Consider the following 24,576-nt stretch of genomic DNA (forward strand, 5'->3'; position numbering starts at 1 on the left):
TCCATCGCAGAAGGCATTTTTGCGGATGGGCTGTTGCACGTGAGAGCAGCCACAGAGACTCATTTTTCAGCAGCGTTTGTCTTCATCCACGAGGTAGCTGCTCTCACATGCAACAGCCCATCCGCGAAATGCCTTATGTGATGGACGCTAGCAAATCCCTAATCAATTTTAGACTGGCAACGGATTCTCAAAATCTAAAATAAACATGGCTCACTTTTGCAGGAGAGAAGAGCCACCTCATATGGATTAAATGAATACGACAAAATGGGCTAAAAAGTGAGCCCGTGTGGCTATTCTTAGTCGATCCAATGCCCAATAGCAAAGTAAATCCGGCCCAAATTTATGTTAGGCCTGAAATGGGCCAAATCAACGTAATGTGAGCCCAAAACTTCGGCCCAGAAACATCGTTCTTGTCCCTCATAATAGTTTGGGATTTTCGGTACTCTACAACGCACCAAATCAATCTAGGGTTCGCAGGTTAGATGATTTGCTTTCCCATTTTCCTCATCTTCCTCCTCTCTCTTTTTCTTACATTATTTGCTGATTTGAAGCCTTTTTTGTATTGTAGATCTCTGGTTCCTTTCCAATCTCGTCGCAGCTATTTTAGGTATGCCCGTTTCTTCTTTTTTTTTCTTGAGAAATGGTTCGGAGTAGTGGGTTAGGGTTTGGGATTCGTGTTCTTTTGGGGGTGGCGTCTTGAGATTGAAGGCATTATGCAAGTTTGTCTCTGTCTTAGATTCTGATCTTCGTGGTTTTACGGTTTCTAGTCTTCGATTACAGAAAAATGGAACTATAGTTTTCTAGGGTTTGAAGCTCTGAATTTTGTTATAGTTTTTCTTCTGAGATCCATCCAGATGGTGTTTAGCTATGGTGACAGCTAAGGTTTTATGTTTCTGTTGTTTGTTTTTGTTTGAACATGCAATCCAGAAAATTATTTGATTCTTCTATCATTGTTATCTATTTATCAACTGGGATGAATATTGAAATCAGTTGACATAATAAGAATATTGCATTTTTCAATCATAGCCCCTTCTGCACCATATTTTTAATTTTGGTGCAGTCACCCTCTATCAAATGCTGCAAAAAAAATGGAAGATTGGCATTGAAGCAAGCAGCAAAATGGGAACAGAAGGCTTAGAGTATTACAGTCATTTTAAATGTGGGGGGTTAAAATAGAAATTAAGAAAATAAATATGATAGAGTAGGTGATAGATGAAAGGAGAAAGGGAATTGTGGAGGTTTTTGTCGGGGTTTATTCTGACAGTGGCACTAGTGTATCGGGCTCCTATGTTAGAAGAGATGGCAGGCTTTCTTGGACCATTTGTTGTCGCTGGGAGTTTTTGATAGAGTTAGAATGATTTGGAGTTCTTATTGACTGATTGGAATCCACTTATTTACAGAAGAACTCTAGAGAGAGACCGGTAACTGGTGCAGTCACATTGTGATGTAAGTATCTCTGATTCTGCTTATAGGGTTTGGAGCATGTCGTTTCCTCCCAGCATGATGGCATTTTGTTGGATGGCCTGTTGGGATAAGACTCACATGATGGACCATTTGATCCGTCATATATGAATTATGGCTTTTGTTGGTTGAGATTTTGTTGTAACACCTAATGTTTTGCAAATCATAATCAGATCGTAAATCGTAATAGGGGTCTCATCATATCGTCAATCGTAAGATTCATTCAATATATATATATATATATATATATATATATATATATATAATAGGAATTGTCTATGCAATCTCCCAAAAAGTTATTTCACCGCTCATGAACTAGCTAAGCAGACACGAGACCCTCAAGCGGATTCCACCTTTGATCCTCAGCCTACAGGCTATTCACAGTCGTTTCCAGTTGTTGTTCCCCTCCCAGGGGCATTTCTTAAGCATTACTCATCTGTCAGTCATTGGAAACACCACTTCTGTAGCCTCTTTTCTTTTTCTTAATAAATTTGGCTTCATTATTAATAAAAGAAAGAAGGGGGAAAGCAAAGAGCAACAACCTTAAGCTCATGTGGAGTCTCAGTCTCTATATTCCTCTCTGGTCACTTCTTGGTAGTTCCTCTTCTCCGACACATGTTAGATTCAGAGCCTTAGAGTGAAAAAAGTGAGGTTTCTAAGTGTGTTTTTAAGTATTAATAAAAAATTTGGGTCCGCCCCGGGCCTTGGTGGACAATGCCAGGTCTTAAGAAAATTGTGCAAGCTCTCTCTCTTTCAATCTAGGGTTTTTGAGGAATTTTTGTCATTGAAATGTTGGAATTAGGTTTTTTTTAATGGTAGAAATAATGAGTTGTTGTAATTAGGTTTTAAATGTTATGCATCTATCAATTCATGGTTTTCGTAGATCCTGTTACTTTTGGATATCTATCTCTTCTTGATTTTCTTCTTTTCTTTTCATTTTTTAATCCATTGATCTGTTTCTTCTCGAATAGCTTAGGTTCATCTGTTATGTGGATTTTTTAACCTTCCCCATTCGTAGTGGGTCCCACTAGATGAGCTGTACCAATCCCCATTCATGTGTAACCATTCAATATTTTGGTCCTATGTCAGGAAGACCTAGTAATTCTATCTACTGTGTAGTTGCAAGATTGCTATACTAGCTTATCTAAGTTGTGTATTCTAATTCTTGAACCGGGGAGCATTGTTTCTGCAATTTTTCTTCAACGCAGCCCAGGGTTGCTTAGAAAAAAGTTGAAGGATTATGCTCTTTTCTGTCTTTTAAAAGAAATGTTTTCAACCATTTGTAGGCAATTTTTGCTACTAATAATCATCTTTAGATAATTGTAGCTGTCAGGCCTAGGAACTGGTGAATCTACCATTGGAGGGGTTTTAAGTTCACATGGACCCATTACCAAGATAATCCTATTTTAAGCTGGCTCGATAGGATTGATATCAAAAGAGTCGGAGGAGAGGTTCCCCTCATTATACATAGGGCCCTGCCGGCCAATTTCCGCCCATTGTCCGATGCTTCTGGAGCTCAAAAACTATGACAGTGAGCCAAGACCTTTCAAATGGATATATCACTATGCGAAAGCCCATGGTTTGTTGAGAAGATTAAAGCATGGTGGAGTGAGAGTAGTGTGATGGGATGGAAAAGTTTATATTATACAAGAAGCTGAGAATATTGAAAAGAAAAATTAAAGGAGGACAGAAAGAAATTGAAAGAGCATAAAATCAAGAAAGAGGAGATATTGCAAACAATTAAAATCATTAACAGGAAGGAAGAGAAGGACTCTCTACAGTGGGGTTGGGCCTGTAACTTAACGGTTGAGGCTTTGTTTCTCAACCTTGAGGTTAAGGTTTTAAATTTTGGTTTCGGTTTCGGTCATCACCGAAACTGAAACGTTTCGGTTTCGGGCCAAAATTTCGGCCAAAATCATGTAAAAATATGATTATGATTTCGTTTTTTTTTTTAATTTTGACCGAAATGTCTAAAATTAGGTGTAAATTCAACAATTTCAGTGAAAATTTTGGCTATTTCGGTGAATATTTCTTAAATTTCGGTGGGAATTATAACATTACGGTGGACTTTTTTTAAATTTCGGTGTAGCTATTTAAAATTTCGGTAGAAATTTTGTAAAAAAGGCTAAAAACGAAATTTCAACCGAAATTTTGGTGACATTTCGACGAAATTTTGAAATTCCGACGAAATTCCGAAATTTCGTCGAAATGTCACCAAAATTTCGCTGAAATCTTGTAAAGAAACGACTTCATGTAAATTTCGTTTCAGTTGCGGCCGAAACCGAAATATTTTTTTCGTTTCTGCCGAAATTGAAAACCATGCTTGAAGTCTCAGGTTCGATCCCAGGTTGCCGATCAAAAAAGAAAAGAAAAAGGAGAATGCTCTACAGAGGGAGGAGATCAGTTGACATTAAAATCACGGGCTATATGGCTAAAGGAAGGGGATAGGAACACCGAGTTCTTTCATCGAATGGCAAATCAAGAAGAATTAATGCAATAAACTGCTTGGTCAAAGAAGATGTCCTAACTGAGGATAGAGAAAGCATAAAAAACATGATACAACACTACTCCAGGGAGTACGAATGGAGGCCAAAACTTGACAGGTTCGTATTCAAAAAGATAACTCTAAAAAAGGGAGATGGCTAGAGAGGGCATTCACATAGGACGAAGTTCGCGAGGCAGTATTTTCTAAAAAAAAAAAAAACTACAAAGTGTCATGCCCAAATGGATTCCCCATGGCTTTCTACTAAAGATATCGGGAGATACTAAAAAAGGAGTTACTCATATTCATAGAAGAGTAACATGAGAGAGGACGATTCAATAAAAAAAGGAGTTACTCATATTCATCACTCTCATACTGAAGAAAGAAGGGGCAATTCAATTATAAGACTTCAGGCCTACAAGTCTAGCGCACAGTCAGAGGCAGAGCAACCCCCCCCCCCCCCCCCCCCCCCGTGTTGCTGCCGCCGCGGAGAAAAAAAAAAAAAAAAAAAAAAAACAGATCTTATCTGATAGGTAGAATTTCCACAGTTGCCCTTTTGCCCCTTCAATTTTATATTTCTTTTCAAAAGGGGCAATGCCCTTATAGGGTATTTTATAAAACTACTCTTTGTAAGAGTCGATACAGGGTAAAAAACACGCGTACTTGTCTGCAATCTCGGCTTTATTTTTTTGGCGTTTTCCATCTTCAACGGCCTTAGGTACTCTCTCTCTCTCTCTCTCTCTCTGCATAAGAATTTGTTGTCTATTGATTTACTAAAATGCTGTCTTTTGTGATTCTGGTTTTCAGCCTTCTGCGCCATAGGATTTAGTTTAGGGTTTGCTGGGTTCTGTTCTTACGATTGTTTGGTATTTCTAGTCTATTTGACATGGGTTTATTGTTCTTCTCTTTTCCTATGGCTGGCTTCGATAAATTGGGTTGAAATTTGATATATCGTGTGATTTTTTAGTCTCAGTTGAGTGATTCTAGAAATTTAATTTGTGATTTGGTTTATTCTAGATGTAACCTCCAATCCTTGATTACCTATCCTTAAGCCTTCATTTAGTTTCTAAGATCTCCCTTTATCTAACATTCTGACGAGGGTCTCTGCAACAATCACAAAAAAAAGGAGAGAGGGCATCTCCCTACCTTAGGCTTCTGGATGACTTGAAGCAGCCTTTAGCGAATCATTTACAATGACAGAGAACCAAGCCGAGGATGCGCATCTCTTTATCCATGTACACCACTAGTCTCCAAATCCCATTCTTCCTAAAAGGTCATCCAAGCAGTCTCATTCCACTCAATCGTAAGCTTTTTCCAAATCCAACTTGGAAACAATTCCCTTATCCCCATTCTTGATGTAGTATTCCACTACCTCGTTAGCAATCAAAGCACAATCAAGGATTTGTCTTTCTTCGATGACGGCTGACCGATTACTTGAAATGGTCTTTGCTAGCAAGATTTTAAATTTCTGTTTCGGTTTCGATTTCGGACCCCATGGAAATGGAAACGTTTCTGTTTCGGTTGGAAATTTCGGTGGGAATCCTGTAAAATCAAGGAAATGTATGAAAACATATGCAAATGATAGAATTTAAAGATGAAACTTAAGAAAGGCTAGAATAAGCACAAATAAACACTTAGAAATCATCATATAAGCAAGACAACCATCCATAATGGTTTAAAATGAATGGCATGCATTGTTGCGCATGTCAAACAATTTAGTACTTGCCAAATTTCACTTGTAATTCATATAAATATTTATAAATAATGCAACCACCACATTTTGTGTTCACTTTGTATAAATATAATTATATAATACATACTAATATAGCGTACGACTATTACACTTATGATTTTGGTTTATGCATTTCTGTCATTTCGGTTTCAGTGGGGATAGAAACGGAAACATTTCAATCATTTTGTGTCGGTTTCGGTGGAAATTTAAAACCATGTTTGGTAGTACTCTTTTGAACTGCTCAGCCAATACTTTTGCCAACACCTTGTATAAGCACCCTACTAAGCTGATTGGATGAAAGTCTGCTATGTTAATAATCACTCTTTTTACTCTGGGAATCAAAGCAATAAATATAGTTCTAGCTCCTTTATCTAGCTCTAGTTCGTCATAGAACTCCTTGAAGAAATTAGATATATCTGCTTGACAAAGTCACAGCAAATTTGAAAGAATGCTAAACAAAAGCTGTCCATCCTCGGGGTTCGGTCTCTTCCCAAAGCGAATAGACCCCCTTCCTAATCTCCTTTTCATCGAAGGGCTTCTCTAGAGTAGCACTCTCACTTTCCTCCAGTGGACTAAAAGTCTAAAAGTCACAGTATCAGATATTGCGCAACTAAATGTCACAGTATCAGATATTGGGCGGATATGTGGATGACTGCCTCGGATGAATATAGGGTCTTATAGAATTCCACAATCTCCTTCACTATCTCTTGTCCTCCTCGAGTGTTCCGTCAACTTGGAAAGCGCTCATGCGATTTCCACTCCTCGCACTAGCAATTACATGAAAGTACGCCGTGTATTTATCTCCCTGCTTGAGACATTTAACTCTGGATCTTTGCCTTCAAAATATTTCTTCATGTTTCACCAAACGAATACATTCTTCTTTTATGGACCCCATCAAATCCTCCGCCCTAGCTAGACCACCAACATCAGTCTTAGAGATATCCTTGATTGTAGAAAGCAACCACGCCTTTCTTTCAGCCCCTAATCTTTGCTTTTCTTAATTCCACTCTGTTAGACGAAAGTTTAGACAGAGAAAATAGAATGAGTTAGGGTTATCTCCCCCTGACTCATATCTTTATACTAAAACATAAAGGGATGTACAAAGTCCTAAATGCCCTTAGGCAAATTACATATTCCAACACTCCCCCTCAAGCTGGAATGTAGATATCATACATTCCTAACTTATTACATATATCACTCAATTTTGACTTATTTAAGGACTTTGTAAACATATCAGCTAATTGGTCCCCTGACCGAGTAAACACAGTGCAAATCTCTCTTTTCTGTATTCTCTGACAGATAAAATGACAATCAACTTCAATATGCTTGGTGCGCTCATGGAAGACTGGATTGTTGGCAATGTATATTGCAGCTTTGTTGTCGCAATAAAGCTGTGAAGGAGAAGATGAAATGAAGCCAATTTCAGAAAGAAGTGAACGTAGCCAAATAAGTTCCATGCTTGTCTGTGCCATTGCCCTGTATTCAGCCTCTGCACTGGACTTAGCTATAACATCCTGCTTCTTACTTTTGAATATCAATCTCTTCCCTGGGGCCCCTTTCAAATACTTGAGAATTTGTGTCACCGCAGCCCAGTGAGAAGTACGTGGAGAGCTCATATACTGACTGACAACTCCAACAACATATGAAATATCTGGCCGAGTAACCGTGAGATATATAAGTTTACCGACAAGCCTGCGATACCTGCCAGGATCCTCCAACAACTCTCCTTCTTTTGGAACGAGTTTCACATTAGGATCCATGGGTGCAGAAGCTGGTTTAACTCTAAGATTGCCTGTTTCTTTTAGCAAGTCCAAGACATACCTTCTCTGTGATAGGAACAAGCCTCTAGAAGAACGAGCAACCTCTATCCCCAAGAAATACCTGAGCTGACCCAAATCCTTAGTAGAGAATTCCTTTTGCAAGAAGGTTTTCAAACGTTGTATACCTTGTGAATTGCTCCCTGTGATGATTATGTCATCCACATAAACTATCAACAAAATACACCTAGCTGAAGAGTGATAACTAAAGACTGAGTGATCCACTGCGCATTGTTTCATGCCAAAGCGCATGACTGCCTCACTGAATCTCCCAAACCACGCACGTGGAGATTGTTTGAGGCCATAGAGTGACTTGCGTAGGCGACACACGTAGGAGGAAGTCTCCACCTGAGCAACAAACCCTGGTGGTTGCTCCATATACACCTCCTCAGTCTGGTCGCCATGGAGGAAGGCATTCTTCACATCCAGCTGATGAAAGTGCCAGCTATGATTAACAGCAAGAGACAGGAGCACACAGACAGAGGGAATTTTCGCAACGGGACTGAAGGTCTCAGTGTAGTCAACACCAAAAGTCTGAGTGTATCCTTTCGCGACTAACCGTGCTTTTAAGCGCTCGACAGTACCATCAAGGATGTATTTGATGGAGAAAACCCACCGACAACCAACATGACTGGCACCAGGGGGTAGAGAAACCAGATCCCATGTATCATTACTATGAAGAGCGCCCATTTCTAGGTTCATAGCATCACGCCAACCAGGATGGTCAAGAGCCTTAGCCACTGACTGTGGTAAAGACATAGAAGACAAGGAGGAAACAAAGCTCTGGAAGGTACTGGTGAGCTTATCATAAGAAACAAAACTCGAAATAGGATGTGCAGTGGAACGGGAACTCGTACGAGATGCAATAGGAGAATCAGAAATAACAGAGGAAGGCGGAAGAGAAGATACCTGAGAGCGGGAGAGAGGGATCATCGGCTCAGAAGATGATTGTGCAAGAGGAGGTAGAAGAGACCTATCTGTAACTTGGCGCCGCTGATACTGCTGTGTAATTTTAGGTGGAGCTGGCTTCTCCAACGTGGCAGAAGAAGTAGAAGCTGCAGAAGCTGGGTGCACGGAAATAGGAGATGACGGAAGAGAAACAGGTAGATTTGGTAAGGGAAGCGAGACCTCGAACTCGAGAGAAGGGGTGAAAGATGCCGCGTTATGTTGGAAGAATGCCTCAGACTCAAAGAACATAATATCGGCTGAGACAAACCAGCGACGCAGACGAGGGCTATAGCAACGATAGCCTTTCTGTTTACGGGAATACCCCAGAAAGACACAACGCTCAGACGGGCGATCAAGTTTGTCACGGCCAGGTCCAAGTTTATGAACAAAACAAAGGCATCCAAATACACGAGGTATCAGAGGAAACTGTTCCTTATTAGGAGATAAAATCTCGAAAGAAGAGGCACCCTCTAAGACAGAGGAAGGAAGGCGATTTGCTAAGAAACACGCCGTGAGAAGGGCATCACTCCAGTATGCCTTAGGAACACTCATCTGAAAAAGAAGAGTGCGACCTACTTCAAGCAAATAACTAAGTTTCCTCTCAGCAACAACATTCTGTTGAGTGGTGTACGCACATGAAGACTGATGTAAAATCCCATGTTGGGAGAGATAGGATTGAAAGCCATTAGTATCAGAAAAATATTCTCTAGCATTGTCAGTACGAAGACATTTAATATTGCAATTATATTGATTCTTAATTTCAGAATGAAATGTGCGAAAAGCAAAGAACACCTTGGATCGACTCTTCAGTAAATATAACCAGGTCATGCGTGAGAAGTCATCAATAAACACAATAAAATACTGAAAGCCAGTAGTAGACGCGACCCTAGAGGGTCCCCATACATCAGAATGGACTAATTCAAAAGGACTAGACACTCGACTAATGATCCGGGACGAAAACGACACACGACGGTGCTTCCCGAGTTCACAAGACTCGCACTGAAAACTAGAAAAAGGTCCGGGAACCAGAGAAGTCTGCTGCAGCCGCTGAAGTGAAGGATGCCCCAGGCGACAATGCCACTGAAATGTATCCACAGAGCTATGTAAGACAGTAGGCGGCCGGCAGTCAAGACGATAGAGTCCATCTACCTCACGACTTGTTCCAATCGTCTTCCCAGTCGAGAGATCCTGAAATAAACAGTAAGATGGGAAAAATGAGACAGAACAGTGAAGAGATTTAGTAATTTGGCTAACTGAAAGTAAACTAAATGGTGATTTTGGTACACATAAAACAAAAGATAAGGTAAGAGCAGGATGAGGGGAGATATGACCAACACCAGTGATAGGTGTAGTGGACCCATCAACAAGGGTGATAGACTGAGAGGGAGACGAGAAAGAGCGAAAAGAATGAAGCTGAGAAGAGTTACCAGTCAGGTGATTGGATGCGCCAGAGTCAATGATCCATGACCCTGAGCTAGATAGAAGGGTAGTGGGTGAACTACCTGGCTGGGTGAAACCTGCAGAGGGAGGACGAGAACTGAGCCGCAGACGCTGGAACTCCTCATAATCGGCACGGGATAATGTATAGGTAGAATCAGCTGGTGTAGGAACAGAAGCAGAGGGAGCGCAATCTGAAGCCGAAGCAGTAGTAGCACCCATGTGAGCCGAGCGTGCCTGACGAAGCTCAGGATGCAGGGTATAGCTATGGTCAATATAATGTCCCTCGCGCTGACAGTGAGTGCAAAAGAACGGCCACGTCCACACCATAACGACCACCACCACGGCCGGCACGGCCACGGCCACGACCAGAGGAGGCTCCACGACGAGGCGGGCGAGTACTGCCATCATAGGTCGCGAGAGCAGAACCATCAATAGGAACATATATCATGGGATCACCAGGAGAGCATTGGTGGACGCGGGAGTATACCTCAGTAAGGGAAGGAATAGCGCCAGAACCGATAATCTGCTGATGAAGATGCATGTACTCTGGACCCAAACTCTCAAGGTACTGCACAACACGGATCTGATCCCTCTGACGGGCAGCTTCTGTGAGATCCGTGGTAAGCGGCATGTAAACATCAAGTTGCTGACAGAGGCCAACGAATTGGCTGTAATGGGTGGCAAGAGGAAGATCACCACGGCGGAAACACATCCACTCGGAATAGGTAGAGCAGATCCGACTAATGTTTGCCACGCCAGAGTAAAGAAGAGTAACCTGATCCCAGATCCGTTTCGCAGTAGGCAGAAGCATCAAGGGCCCAGAGACGTGAGGGGCCATACTCTGCCACAGAAGGGTACAAACAAGAGCATCCTCCTGTTCCCAGCGATCAAAGCTGGGATCCATCGTAGGAGGATGATCATGACGAATGACGTGGGCTTTCCCACGGGCAATAAGATACTTCTCGACGGCTGTTTTCCAAGTAACGTAGTTTGCCCCATCCAACTTAACAGTAGTGATATGTGGGAATGATCCATCCATAGAGAGAGATGATGACGAAGAAGACGCCAAAGAGGGTGTCGGACGAACACAAGGAGCCACTCCTGTGGAAGGATTGTCAAGCACCTCCTCCATAACAACAAGCAAGAAAGAAACAGACAATCCAAACCAAGACGAATAACAGGAGATAACAAAATAGGTGGGCAAACTAGGATATGCCAAGAAAGCTAGACGCGGCTCCAAGAATGACGGGCATCAACGAAGCTTGACAAGAGGGAAGCCCATGAGGCACAGAGGGGAGCCGCAAAGACAAACTAGAATCAAAGTAGGGTAAGGGTAAGAGATGAAGATCTAACACATAATAACAAGGGAAAAAATAGTGGTAGGGTTTACCAAGAGATGAAAGGGAGAGGAGGAAAAATGATGGGGGTTGAAAAACTTGGGGTGTGAGGCTTACCAGCAGACCTGCGAATTGGGGGCTGGATCTGGTGCAAGGCAGAACACAGCCCTGGAAACTTATTTCCAGGAAAGTGATTTTGTGGGCGGGGGGGTCAGAAAATTTTGGGGGGGTGCAGATCCTCGGTCCTGGAAAAGATTTTCCAAGGTGAGAAAATATTTTCCTGGAAAATGTTGGGGGGTGCAAATCCTCGGTCCTGGAAAAAGATTTCCGGGTTGGTGGGAAAATATTTTCCTGGAAAATTTTGGGGGGGTGCAAATCCTCGTTCTTGGGTCACTGTGCGGGGGTACAGGAGCAGGAACTATGCGCGGGGGAGGAGAAGCGTGGCTCGTGGGGGACAGAGGGCCTAGTGCCTTCGGCTCGGAGGGAACGACTCCTTCTCAGGAGGAGAAAGACAGCGTGTCTGTATGCCTCGGATGAAACTTGGCCCGGAGTGGGGTTTCACAGCGAGAGGGGTGGGGGTGGCGGAGAAGATGGAGGCTGATACGGAACCCTAGGGATCGGAAAGCCCTAAGGCTTTGATACCATGTTAACTTACCAACTTCTCCAATAGCTCAAGTTGTTGGAGAAAGGCATACTTTAACACTTCCCCTCACGTGTGGCCCCACTTTATAGGGTTGGCCTACATGTGACCCCACTTTTGGTTTTAGCCATTGCATGTGGATTTTGCTATCAAGGAGGTTTGAACCCAGGCATTTGCTCTGATACCATGTTAGACGAAAGTTTAGACAGAGAAAATAGAATGAGTTAGGGTTATCTCCTCCTGACTCATATCTTTATACTAAAACATAAAGGGATGTACAAAGTCCTAAATGCCCTTAGGCAAGTTACATATTCCAACACACTCCTTAAGCTTCTTTTTGACATAGCGTAGTTTATCACTGATCACCACATCTGTTGGGCATGATATCTTATTTTCCTTTTACCATCCTCCCAATTTCTCCTCCATCTTGGGAATTTCCAACCATGCTTACTCGAAATGGAAGGGCATGGATCCCCATGACTCAAGTCTAGGGTCTTAAAGGAGAGGGTAATGGTCAAACATTGTTTGAGGTAGGGCAGACTAACACACATCAAGAAGTAGGGATAGCCACCAGGGGTAGATGAGGAATTTGTCAATTCTGCTTCCACTTGAGTTCCTCGACCAGGTGAATCGGGCCCTGCTTAACGATAAGTCAGTAAGTTCATTTCTAATAATGAAACCAGAGAAAGCCTGCATACACCGAATAGTTCTGCTACAATCCACCCTTTCCTTTACCATTCTAATTTCATTAAAGTCTCTCCCAATGCACCACAGATTATACTACTTTCTCCTGATCCTGTCCAACTCTGAATATAGCAACATGTGATCCTCTCTTTTTATTGGCACATGCACACCTGTGAAAGACCACATTGAATGATCAGCTACCTTCTTGACCACAATCGAGGCAGAGAACCCTCCGATGAAATTTTCTATCATCTCAAAGATCGTCGAAACCCAGGTAACAATTACCCCACTTGCGTCACCCACTGCACCAATAGTCACAAAGTCCCAACTTGCTCCCAGCTCTTTTAACACTGCTCGATTCGTGCAATCCATTTTGGTCTGCTAGATACATAGTAATTCTGGTTTGTGCTTTAACATCAATTGTTTGACCAGGGCCTTTTTGCTCGAGGGTTCCCAACCCTCGGACATTCCAAGATAAATATCTTCATGATAACACCATTTGGCGTGAGTCCCCCTCCCGGGTGAGGATCCTTCCACCTCAGCCTCAGCCTCTTGGCTTGCTAGTCGACATCCCCTCGTAATTCACTGATGACTGTAATCGAACCATCTCCCTAATCATCTTCCTCGAGGCCTCCAATCTTGAGACCTCTGACTGATCTCGCATTTGAAACTCCGTTGACTCAGCTTGCCCGAACATACGTGTCAAACCATTCAAAAAAAAAAAAAAAAATACACGTCGAGTTTTCTTCAAGACCCGCATAGGATTACCCCAGGACCTTGCTCGTTTCCATCACATGGTTCCCAAAGAGCTTGTGCAATTCCCAATCCAGCACTTGCCACGATATTGGGCTCATCTCTTCTTCAGTCTCTGCCACAATTGCAAGCTGGTTAGAGTCCCTTTTTGCTCTCTCCTTTTTCACATTTCCATAACTGTCTATTTAACCCTTCTAGACCCCCTTCCTCCCCTTCATTTTCACCATCCTCTGATTCGGAGATGCCCCTCTCTGCCTGGTTTAGACTATGCTTTAGATGGTTTGTATCCATAATAGCTCCTTCTGGCATTGCAGTCTATTCGGATACCATTTCTGCACCTGCACCTGCACCTGCATCCTGCATCCTGCAAAAAACCAAATAGAGGATGCAAACCAACTAAATACCCAGAGCGCGAATGGAGCGTACCTGGGAGAGCTAGGGCCTAGGGGTGTTTGAGGCTCCACAGTTTCTTTGCCATCAGCACAATCTGGACTGGTCTGGACCCTTCCTTCTCATTCACTTTCCTCCGCAACATCAGACCTGAGGAAAGACCTGACTATCTCTTTTCCTCTGCATCAGTTCCTCCTTTGGACACAATTCCACTATTGCCACCTTCCTCTTTACAACCTGACTGCTGTTCCTCCACATATTTGTGTTGTTTCTCTTGGTGCCATCTACGTAGTTGATCATCTATGCATGTCAATGTGATGTGAATGTGGGTTTGCTTTAATGCCCTGCCTTCACCAAGTAAAAATCCCGCAGAAAATATAGCGTATGAAAAAACAAATACACAGCCGCCTCTTCATATCTATCCGTTCCCAACCTCCACATGGGAAATGGAGGTACTGATAGATATCGATTCCAATAGAACGCCTTCCTTCGCCAATCGATCTACTAATTCATTAGCCGACCTCCTTCTGTGATGAACTTGAGGTCTAATCGTACGTACCAAATCACGAATTTCTGCAATGTATTTGTAAAGCTTCCAAGGCCCAGGAGATTCTCCCTTTGCCCATGAGAGTGCATTTGTAGAGTCTCCCTCTATAATTAGCGGTCCCAAATTGTTAACATAATACCATTTCAGGCTAAACAAAAGAGCCCTTACTTCCGCTTCATTTGCCTCGCATATACCAACCGGACCTGAGAACGACATCATAACGTTTCCATTTGCACCCCGAACAGCACCTCCGATACTGGCTTTTCCGGGATTGCCAATCGAACTCGTCGAAGTTCATATTCATCCATCCTTTTGGTGGTGCCACCCATTTTGGAGTTATCTTTATGAGCAATTTCGTTTCCCAAATCACATCACTCCAATTCCGCAATATTTCACCAATACCATAGGTGAGGCCTTTCTTTTGTCTAACCCATGTAATTAGCTCTTTTTTCATTGCAAGAGTCACCCATTCCGCCGACTGTACCCTTTCCTCAAAAATACGATTATTACGTTCCTTCCAGATGTTCCAAACAATGGCATATGGAAGAAGTTTCTATAATGCTTGCCATGTTTCACCAAAAGCACCGCCGTTCCAATTTAACGATACTCTACTAATTCTTTTAGGAAAGGCCCAAGCTATACAGCATTGGTCCAAAGCTGGTAAGAGAACGGGCAGTGTAATAATAAGTGATCCAAGGCTATCCTTCTGCTTTCAGACATAAAACACACATACTTGCCAAATGAAATTTGAAAGCATAAAACACACCTACTTTCCAATTGAAATTTTCTCCTCTTTAGACGGTGACACGTATTAATGCACTTATGTACAATCGTCCACGAGAAAGCAGCTATCCTCATTGGGCCAGTAGACTTCCAAATTTGTGCTCGGTAACGCATTCCTGCGTCCCTTGTTCATAGATGCAAAGAATGACCTAACCGAAAAATCTCCATCTGATTCGGAATCCAAATTTTCTCATCCTCTTCATAAGGCGAGCAATAGCATGAATGTAGCAATTGAAGTAGTGATGCAAGACTATCAGCTTCCTCTTCTTTCAGATCCCTCCAGGTTCTAATATCCCAGAAACTGTTCCCACATTCCATCCCTCTTACCAGATAATCCGATACCCTAGAATCAGCATTGCATGCAAGGTGGAACAGGTTTGGGAACGAGGAGCAAAGCGTCGAATCACCCACCCACAAATCCTTCCAAAATCGAACTTCATTCCCCTTTCCGACTTCGAACCGGAGGAGAGGATTGAAATCCGAACGTGATTAACAGATTGATTTCCATGCTCCCGACCCTTTTCCATTGTTTGGGATTTTAGCATTCCACGCCCCCCATTCACGCCCATATTTGTTTCCAATCACATCGTGCCAAAGAGAGTTCTGTTCCGCCCCATATCTCCACAACCATTTCCCAAGTAGTGATTTATTCCTCACTCTAATTTTGCCGATTCCCAGACCTCCAAGCTTCTTCAATTTAGTTACCTTTTTTTCCAGTTTAACAATGCTTCAGCTTCTTCTCCTTACCATCGACATCCCAAAGGAAATCCCTCTGCAGCTTTTTGATTCTTTGAGCAACTTTTGTCGGCACCTTATACAACGACAAAGTACACTGACATATTTGCGAGGGCTGTCTTGATTATAGTAATCCTCCCACCAAAGGAAATATATTTTTTCTTCCAAGTTGCAAGCTTCCTCTCAATTCTCTCCACCACCGGATCCCATTGTGAGCAAGAAGGTACTCCAAACCCTGATGGGAGGACAAGATGAGAGATTAGCAGTTTCGTTTCACTACAACCAATAATACCCGCATATTCTTTTATCTTCTGGCACTCCACATTTTTACTGGCCAAGATGCTCTTAGAAAAATTGATCTTCAATCCAGAGACAATTTCAAACCATCTGAAAACTCTTTTTATATTTTTGATATATGATTCATTCTCTTCAAGGAAAATAAATGTGTCGTCAGCAAATTGAAGGTGGCTAATATATTGAAAAGAGCAGCAAGGATTCAAACCTCTGATGTAGCCTTTTGATTCAACTTTAGATATCAGCAAGGTGGCTAAAAATATCTTTAGCAAATGATCAAAATAACAAACTTTCAATAGCTCAAATTCCTGATGAGTAAATACGCCATGGACAAAAGTCTGGTACTCTGGTTGCATACTTGCATTCTTTAGCAGTATGCTATTTGTTTTCAGGGTATGCTTTTATTTTTATTTTTTTTTATTTTTTTTATTTTATTATTTTCGAATGGCAGGTATGCTTTTAATTTTAAAGTGCTTTTTTAATGGTAATTAACTTAAGGCTAGCTTCACAATTAGTTAGCTGGACTTAGACTGATCTGTCTCCCTTCACTGGAAAAAAAAAGGTCCTAACTTTTAGTTGAAATATATATTCTGCTTCGTATTGAGTAACTTTTACAATGCAGGATGACGGAGCCACCTTTTGTCCCTAGGGAGAGGCTTCTAAAGCAGCAGCAACATTTCCAGAACATTCATAAACACACATACTTGAAAGGGCGATATGACAAGATCACCTCGGTTGCTATCCCCCTTGCTTTGGCCGTTACCACCGGAGCCATGATCGTGAGTTTCGTTTATTCATAAGAAAATGAAATTTTTATCCCCCAAAAAATATATGTACTCTTCCTTACATGCAGTTTGTAACTTGTTGGACTTCTCTGTTGAACCAGTTAAGGGGGGTCTACAACATGTCTCATGGGATTGGAAAGAAGGAATGAAGCTGCTTTCTCAGCTCAATGAGGAACTCCAAAAGATCTTTAGTGAAGCTCTTGCTTGAAGTTTTTCATTTCTTTTCCTTTTCCTCCTGGTTTCAATTCAAATAATGGTTTAGTCAATAATTTCATGGTGTATCCCGAAGGTTTGGCTGCTGGGATTTTTGTTTTCTAATGGGTTGGTGTGAAATTTGAACCTTGAACTTCGTATGTTTTGCACTTGAGGTTGCTCAACCTTGGCTCGTGATATTTGGGTTCTTCAAGATTACAGAGCATTATGTGGTTTATCTCTTGCGAAGGTCTGGCGTCGATGATAATGGACTGGGTTTGGTTCTGGTGGGTGTATTATGGTAGTAACTGAAAGAATGCTAAAGCCACTCTCTTGTGTAGAAAAGAGTGGCAATTCCCCATTTTGGCCTATCAGCTGCAAACTTGCCTCTTTCTGTACCACACCCGAGAATGCCTCCGTTTTCTGACCATAATACACCCACCAGAACCAAACCCAGTCCCACAAACAAGCAACTGAAGGCAGCCCAGAGAACCATGGTCGGTGGCTTAGAGCTTCAAATCAACTTAAGAGTGCCTAAATTAATCTTTCAGATTTGATAGGGACAACCTAAAAGTGGGTGCTCCCTCATCATTTTGCGACTACCTAAAATTTAGAGCCTTGTCCTTCACCTGTTTATATTAATGGAACTGATATTCGCAACCCCTTCCTGTTTGATATTATCACCCTTCTGCTTTTTTTTTTGCTTTTTTTCAATGTCAATTACCACCCCTTCGTTCGTATCTACAAGATTTGAACTTCTCTCAATGATCGTTGCTAGCTTTGTCTATAAGCCACAGAAGTTTAGGATAGCGAGAGGTGTGGATATCAGTTTACACGGATGTATTATCATCTGAGTTACACACGTGAAGGAGGATGTTGTTCCTATATGGGCTCTCTGCGAAGGAAGTAATTCTGTCGCCGGAATGAAATTAGGGCCCGTTTGGATACCCCTTGGATTTGGATTTGGAGGTGAATTTGGATTTTCAAAATCCATGGATTCGAAATCTAGAATTTTAAAATTCACAAATTTATAAATATTGCCGTTTCGATGACCACGGATTTCAAATCTAAATTAATTTTTTTTTTTTGTTTGGATGCTCTTTGGATTTGAATTTGAAATCTAACAAAACTAAAAAGCCTTAAAATACTTGATATAGGGGCATTTCAGTCATTTTTCATGATCTAGGGATATTCTAGTCATTTTACCCTATATGAGGCTGTTTTGATCATTTTTATGTAATAAGGCCGTTTTAGTCATTTTTATATGACTCAGGGTATTTGGTCATTTCCACCCGGTATAGGTGTATTCCAGTCATTTTGCATGACCCGGGGGGTATTCTAGTCATTTTACCTAATATGGTGTATTTTTATCATTTTTATCTCATGAGGGTCATTTGTCATTTTTGATGAGCCATGGGTCATTTTTACTTGATATAAGGGTATTTCAATAATTTTCCATGATCTTGGGGTATTCTAGTCATTTTACCCTATATGAGATTATTTTGATCATTTTTACGTCATGAGGGTATTTTAGTCATTTTGCACGACCCGGGGGTATTTTTACACTTTTACTTAGTATAGGGGTCTTTTGGTCATTTTGCCTGATATGGGGTATTCTAGTCGTTTTACCTAATATTGGGGTATTTTTATCTCATGAGGTTATTTTTAGTCATTTTAGTCATTTTTCATGAGCCATGGGTCATTTTTACTTGATATAGGGGTATTTCAGTAATTTTTCATGATCATGTGGTATTCTAGTCATTTTATCCTACATGAGGTTATTTTGATTATTTTATGTCATAAGGGTATTTTAGTCATTTTGCACGACTCGGAAGTATTTTTGCATTTTTACCTGGTATTGGGGTATTTCGGTCATTTTGCCTGACCTGGGGGTTTTCTTGTCATTTTACCTAATACGACGTATTTTGATCATTTTTTAACGTCATGTGGGTACTTTAGTCATTTAACACTTCTTTGGTATATTTTGGTCATTTTAAGTTTAACCCCTTACGGGTCAGATTTAGATTTATAAATAACCTCTCGCAGAAAGGATTTATAAATCCAAAAAATTACACTAACATGAGGAATTTGTAAATCTTGTGGATTTCACTCAAATCCAAATCCAAATCCAGATGTCATAAAGGCTTGTCAAACGCCGAATTTGGATTTAAAAATCCCAATTCACCTCCAAATCCAAATCCAAGGGGTATCCAAACGGGCCCTAATAGAAATTTCATCTCTAAAATGAAATACTGGGCGTCAACAAGTGGCAGTATATATAGTAAAAAAATCCAATGGCAACAAACTGTTTTAACTGTCAGGGGCCGCTTGGATACATGGAATTTAGAATCCTGGATTTCTTCAAAATTGTAGATGGGAGATGAGAAGGAAACCGGCCGTCGTTTTCTGATTTCTCTCATTTCTTTCCGTCAGCAATGTTTTAGAAATCTCAGGATGGGGGAGAGATTTCTAAAACCTGGAATTCTTACTTAAAATCCAAGATTCTAAAGAGAAGCGAAACGGATTGTCTCCTTCTCTCGTCTCCTATCTACAACTTTGAAAAAATCTAAGATTCTAAAATCCGCGTATCCAAATGGCCTCTCACTGTTGTATACTTTCAGTGACTGTTATTTTTTATTCCATTGCCACAATAAAAATAGTAGGTGGCAACGGATGGCGGTATAGTTAAAAAAGTGATTGGGCTGTTTTTAACTGTCGCTAATTTCACATATAGCAACGGAAAACTAGTTTTGTTGATAACGAAATTAATAAAAAATTGATTAAATGGATTATTTCCTATTTCAAGGGATGACTAGTTAACCTAAGTATCTATCCATCCCTACATGTTAAGAAACAGCAACAGACAAAAAACTGCCCTGATATGCCATTTGCGGTGGCGGATAAATTTCCGTCACGAACCAGTGAAATTATTCGATACGATGCTGGCACTCTCTTGTTTTGATATTGGCACTCGTTTTAATTATATGTTACTTCTCTGTGGTTGCGGCTCAAATAGACAATTAAGAAGGTGTTTACACTTGATTTTGAATTTGAAATCGGTCATGTGAGACCGATCTAGTGTTTGATGACTTATCTTTCATAGTAGTTGCATCCAAGGTTTAAAATTTCGATTTCGTTACCGGTTTCGGATGTTGAAATTTCAAATTTTCAACCTAAATTTCAAAATTTCGGTCGAAATCTGGTACAAAATCGAAACCAATATTTTATTCAATATTAAATTTCGGTCGAAATTTCAGTTAATTAAAAAGAAAACAGATTTTTTGGGTCAAATTTCGGAAAAATTGAAGTTTCGGCCGAAATAAATGACCATTTTGGTTATTGGTGGTTTCGGTGTCGGTCAATTTCGGATTTCGGTCGAAATTTAAAACCATGGTTGCATCCCAGCTATCACTTTTTTTCAGAAGATGGAGCCAAGTGATCCGTAAATGAGGGAACATGTAAAGTTTAAAGCTAAAATAGGCAGTTATCACAAGTTTTCTCTCGAAAGAATGAGGGGCAATAGTGAGCAGTTTACAGGTACCAGCTATAAAAAGTAATGAGTGCTATAGAAGATGTCTTAGATCCAACATCAAACATTCTTAGCATTTATCTTTACATTTATCTTTACCTTTGCAATGGCTTGTCTGCTGCTTAATTAAAGACACGACATATTGGATTCATCTTCTCGGGTGCGCATTTCTCTCTAATTCTCTATCCCTTGCACTGCCGTTTGTTTGTGTTATTTTGTTAGAGAGTTAATCGAATACTTGTCGGTCCTGAGTCTGTGCATTCTGCTTGTACCGATGAAGTCATTTGTGTTTTGCGTGGATTGACATTTAGTGCGAGTCATTCACATTCTGTGTGTGTCGACATTCCACCTTGGCATCACGTTGTTCTTGAAAAGTAAATTTGTTTAAAAAGGTATTAAAGCAAAGGAAGAAGTAATGTTTTCCCTCTTCTCAATCGCCTGAAATCCAATACTAGGGGATGGATGGTCCCCTCTCAAAATTGAATTTGGAACTGTTTTCCAAAATAGGCAAGCCCACACATTCACCACTCGCACTGACCTAATGCAGGCGGTCAAGGCAACCCAGAGACCGATCAAACAGGATATGGTAAAAGAAGTGCCAATATAGAACAAGGGATATAGAGCGAGTATCTCTCTATAAACTAAAAGGAAAAGCCATTGCAACATGGATCAAGAACAATATGCAATGAGCGTTAGTGGTGGGGGACAGTTTGCTTATATTCTTCCACGTGGACGTCCACCTTTCATGCATTACATTCGATTCTTAGCTATCAGCCTCTTCTAGAAAGAAAAAGAACCCACCTTTCTCTTACCAGCTCTCCTTTAGAACACGAACCCTCTTCTTGTTTCTATCTTTCAACAGTCACTTTTAATGAAAATTACTTACAAAAGAGACCCAGAAATAGCAGCTTTCGACAATCTACGTGTTACTAAAGTTGCATGAAAGAAAAAAAAAAGGAGAAAAATAAAAGGCTGAGTTCTCTCTTTCTCTGAAATTTTGATCATCTTACACTAGCAGCAACAAACCCATCACCGACAACCAGCCGAACCAAGCTCTCCCTGCAATAAAACATAGAATAATAAAAACAAAATGAACACTTTCAATTTCAAACTCCTTATTTTAAAAGGCACCATTTTCTCTATTTTAAACATTTTCTTATTGATATCTACGGCTCTCATGGACATGTTTTCTGTGACAGCTGAATAGAAGAAATTTAAGTAAATGGGTGTATCTATCAAAACAAAGGGTTGTAGAAAATGAGAGAGAGAGAGAGAGAGGACAAGAAAAGTTACGGGTGCAACTTGGGTCGGGTTTTACCCCGACCCGCGTCGACCCGACCCGAAAATAGAATGGGTTGGGTTTAGAAATCATGGGTCTTAGGTAGGGTCGGGCTCAATCTTGGGTAGGGTCGGGTTTAAAGAAAAAAACCCAAAACCCGACCTAACTTGTGTAGGTGTACTAGGAGATTTTTAATCGTCTCTCGAATAATATAGCAAATTATTTTTCAATATAATGATATAATTATTTTCATTGAGGTAATCATGTTTGTCATGTGAAAATATAGTTTCCTTCGTAAATTTATACACTTGATTACATAAATTTAGAGATTTTTGGTGTGAAGATTTGTTTTTTTCCTACAACACGTCAATGTGAAAAAACCCGACCAGAGTAGGGGCTGGGTTTGGTAATCGTGAGTTTTCCGGGGAAAAACCCGACCCTACCCGAGATATTTCTCAGGTAGGATAGGGTTCTTCAAAACCCGACCTGCCCGACCCGAGTTGCACCCCTAAGAAAAGTAAATGAGAGCATTTCCACCAATTTTTGTTTGTCATTTCCTAAGAATAACTGTATTTCCACCCACCACGCTTGTTTTTTAATTCATTTTTAAGAAAAGACAAATAAAAAGCTGTGGAAATATCATTTCCCAAAAGAAAAAGAAAGAACTTACTATCAACAAAAAATCCAATACCTTGTTTGGTAGCCGAGTTCCAAAAATCCAACTGCCCGTAGCAATCCGTACTAGTGTTAGCCCCATTCTTACAAACGCATAGGAAATAATTACGAGGTGGGGCATAACCACAAACCCCATCACTCCTCTCACAAACCTCACAAGCAGTGGCAAGATTGTAATTATCAATCCCTCCCTGTCCATACTTCAAAGCCACGCCATATTGCCACTCACTCGGATCAGTCGCAAAATCCCCCAACGATACCACCGATGTATACCCGGCGCATTTTAGCCCCTGCAGGTCAAGGTCCCCTTTCGGACCCAAACTAGCCGGAGAATAGACACAGCATGAGTTTGTGTTGGCAAAGAGAGGAAGCCCAAAAGAGACTATGGAGGGACATGTATAGAGAGCAGCACAGAGATGGGTGTTATAGGAGTCACAAAGGGGGGTGGATTTATAAATTGGGGGGGATGCGCAGGATAAGAGAATGAAGAGAGAGGGGCCAAGTTGGAAGGGTCCGTTCCAGTCGAGGCCAAAGTTGGAGGAGCATTGCATGGAGGAGCATGTGGACATTTGGGGTGGGGTGACGGTTAAGGTGGAGGTGGGGTAGGATAAGGAGGTGATGGGGTAGGAGCCTGTGTGGGTGGTGAGGAGGAGTTGGTCGTTGGCGCAGGATAAGGAGGGGTAGAAGAGAGGGGACCCACAGCCATAGCCTGTGCCTAGTGGGTATTTGAGAGGGAGGGGGCCACAATTGGGTTGGCATGCAGGGAGTGTGGCTAACGTGCGCGTGGGGGTGAAGAGAGTGAAGAAGAAGATGGAGAGGGTGAAGAGAGGACGTGTCTCCATGGCAGAAGAGAATAAGAAGAAAGAGAGGGAGGAAGAGGAGAGGAGAGGGCGAGTTAGGGGTTGATGAGTGAGAGGTGTAATTAGCTTTGGTGAAAAATGTGGGTCCTACTTGAAGGTGTTACGCAGAATGTGAATTTTTGGAATTTTATATAGTGGTATTGAGGGGTGCGTACTTTACGCCCATGGTTGGAACTTGGAAATACATATTCCAACTTTCTTAGGAAAGTCTTATCCGTTTTGTTACTTTCCTTGAAAACTATTTTGATTGCTTCAGTGGATAAAATATGAAAAGTAAAAACTTTCTTAGTATTTCTCATGTTTGGATTGCATACTAACGAATGATCCGCTTGCAAACCTAAGATATAGGCTTAGTTGCTCAAAAACTAAATGAAACTGACCTGTACAGTAATTAGTTATAGGGAAGTGTATATTCACCCCTTTTTCTTACTTTGGACACCTCCCTCTAGTGTATTTGTGACCAAGGTTTAAATTTTCGGTTTCGGTACCGGTTTCGGACCCTGAAATTTTGAAATTTCGGCCGAAATCTGGTACAAAAATCGAAATTATTATTTTATTCAATATTTAATTTCGGTCGAAATTTCGGTTAAATGTTAAATTAAATAAATAAATAAAAAAACAGATTTTATGGGTCAAATTTCGGAAAAACCGAAATTTCGACTGAAATAATAAATGACCATTTCGGTTTTTAGTGGTTTCGGTGTCGGTCTCCATCCGAAATTTCGGATTTCGGTCGAAATTTAAAACCATGTTTGTGACTACTCTTTTTATACTAGAGCGGCTATCCAAGTAAGAAAAAGGGGCAAATATAGTACTTCCCTTAGTTATATACTATTGGGGTCCTACATTGAGGGGCTTATGGCAAACAAATAATTGCCCCCATGTATACTAATCACTAATCTATTTGTTGGGCTAAGATGGAGGAAACAATGACAAAAATTCGATAGAGCTCATCTATCTAGTATAATAAATTACATACTAGTGAAGCCCACGTAGAGCGCATAATGGTCAATAAACAATAGAGCCCAAGTTATACTAATAAGTGATTTAGCAGTGGGGCCCATGTATATAGTAATAAGTTGCATACTGCTGAGGCCCACATAGAGGGGATAATGTTAAAAATAATAGAGTCTACATGATCCTGGTCCCATGCAGAACGGGCAACACATACATAGGATTAAGGCCTACAAAAATCAATAGTTGAGCTCTTCTT

General features: G+C 41.0%; 2 protein-coding genes across 3 annotated transcripts; one reads left to right on the top strand and one right to left on the bottom strand.

Moving 5' to 3' along the window:
• Positions 1–358: 358 nt before the first annotated feature.
• On the top strand, positions 359–17,258 carry LOC143887876 (uncharacterized). Of its 2 annotated transcripts, XM_077392110.1 has the most exons (5): positions 418–477; positions 569–607; positions 1,401–1,446; positions 16,666–16,822; positions 16,930–17,258. In XM_077392110.1, coding segments are annotated over exons 3-5 (207 nt in total). In that variant the 5' UTR covers positions 418–477; positions 569–607; positions 1,401–1,444; the 3' UTR covers positions 16,978–17,258. The 2 variants fall into 2 exon arrangements, with proteins under 2 accessions (XP_077248226.1, XP_077248225.1); XM_077392111.1 differs by lacking the exon at positions 1,401–1,446 and having other exon boundaries at positions 359–477.
• A 3,895-nt stretch (positions 17,259–21,153) lies between these two features.
• On the bottom strand, positions 21,154–23,408 carry LOC143887197 (wall-associated receptor kinase-like 20). The gene is made up of 2 exons (XM_077391301.1): positions 22,520–23,408; positions 21,154–21,608 (listed from the first exon to the last, which is right to left on the bottom strand). The coding sequence occupies exons 1-2, from the start codon at positions 23,343–23,345 to the stop codon at positions 21,556–21,558; spliced, it is 879 nt and encodes a 292-aa protein (XP_077247416.1). The 5' UTR covers positions 23,346–23,408; the 3' UTR covers positions 21,154–21,555.
• Between the last annotated feature and the right edge of the window lie 1,168 nt (positions 23,409–24,576).

This window comes from Tasmannia lanceolata, unplaced genomic scaffold (assembly GCF_043159265.1).
Source record: "Tasmannia lanceolata isolate RefF3 unplaced genomic scaffold, GAP_Taslan_0.1 ptg000012l, whole genome shotgun sequence".
Classification (NCBI taxonomy): domain Eukaryota; kingdom Viridiplantae; phylum Streptophyta; class Magnoliopsida; order Canellales; family Winteraceae; genus Tasmannia; species Tasmannia lanceolata.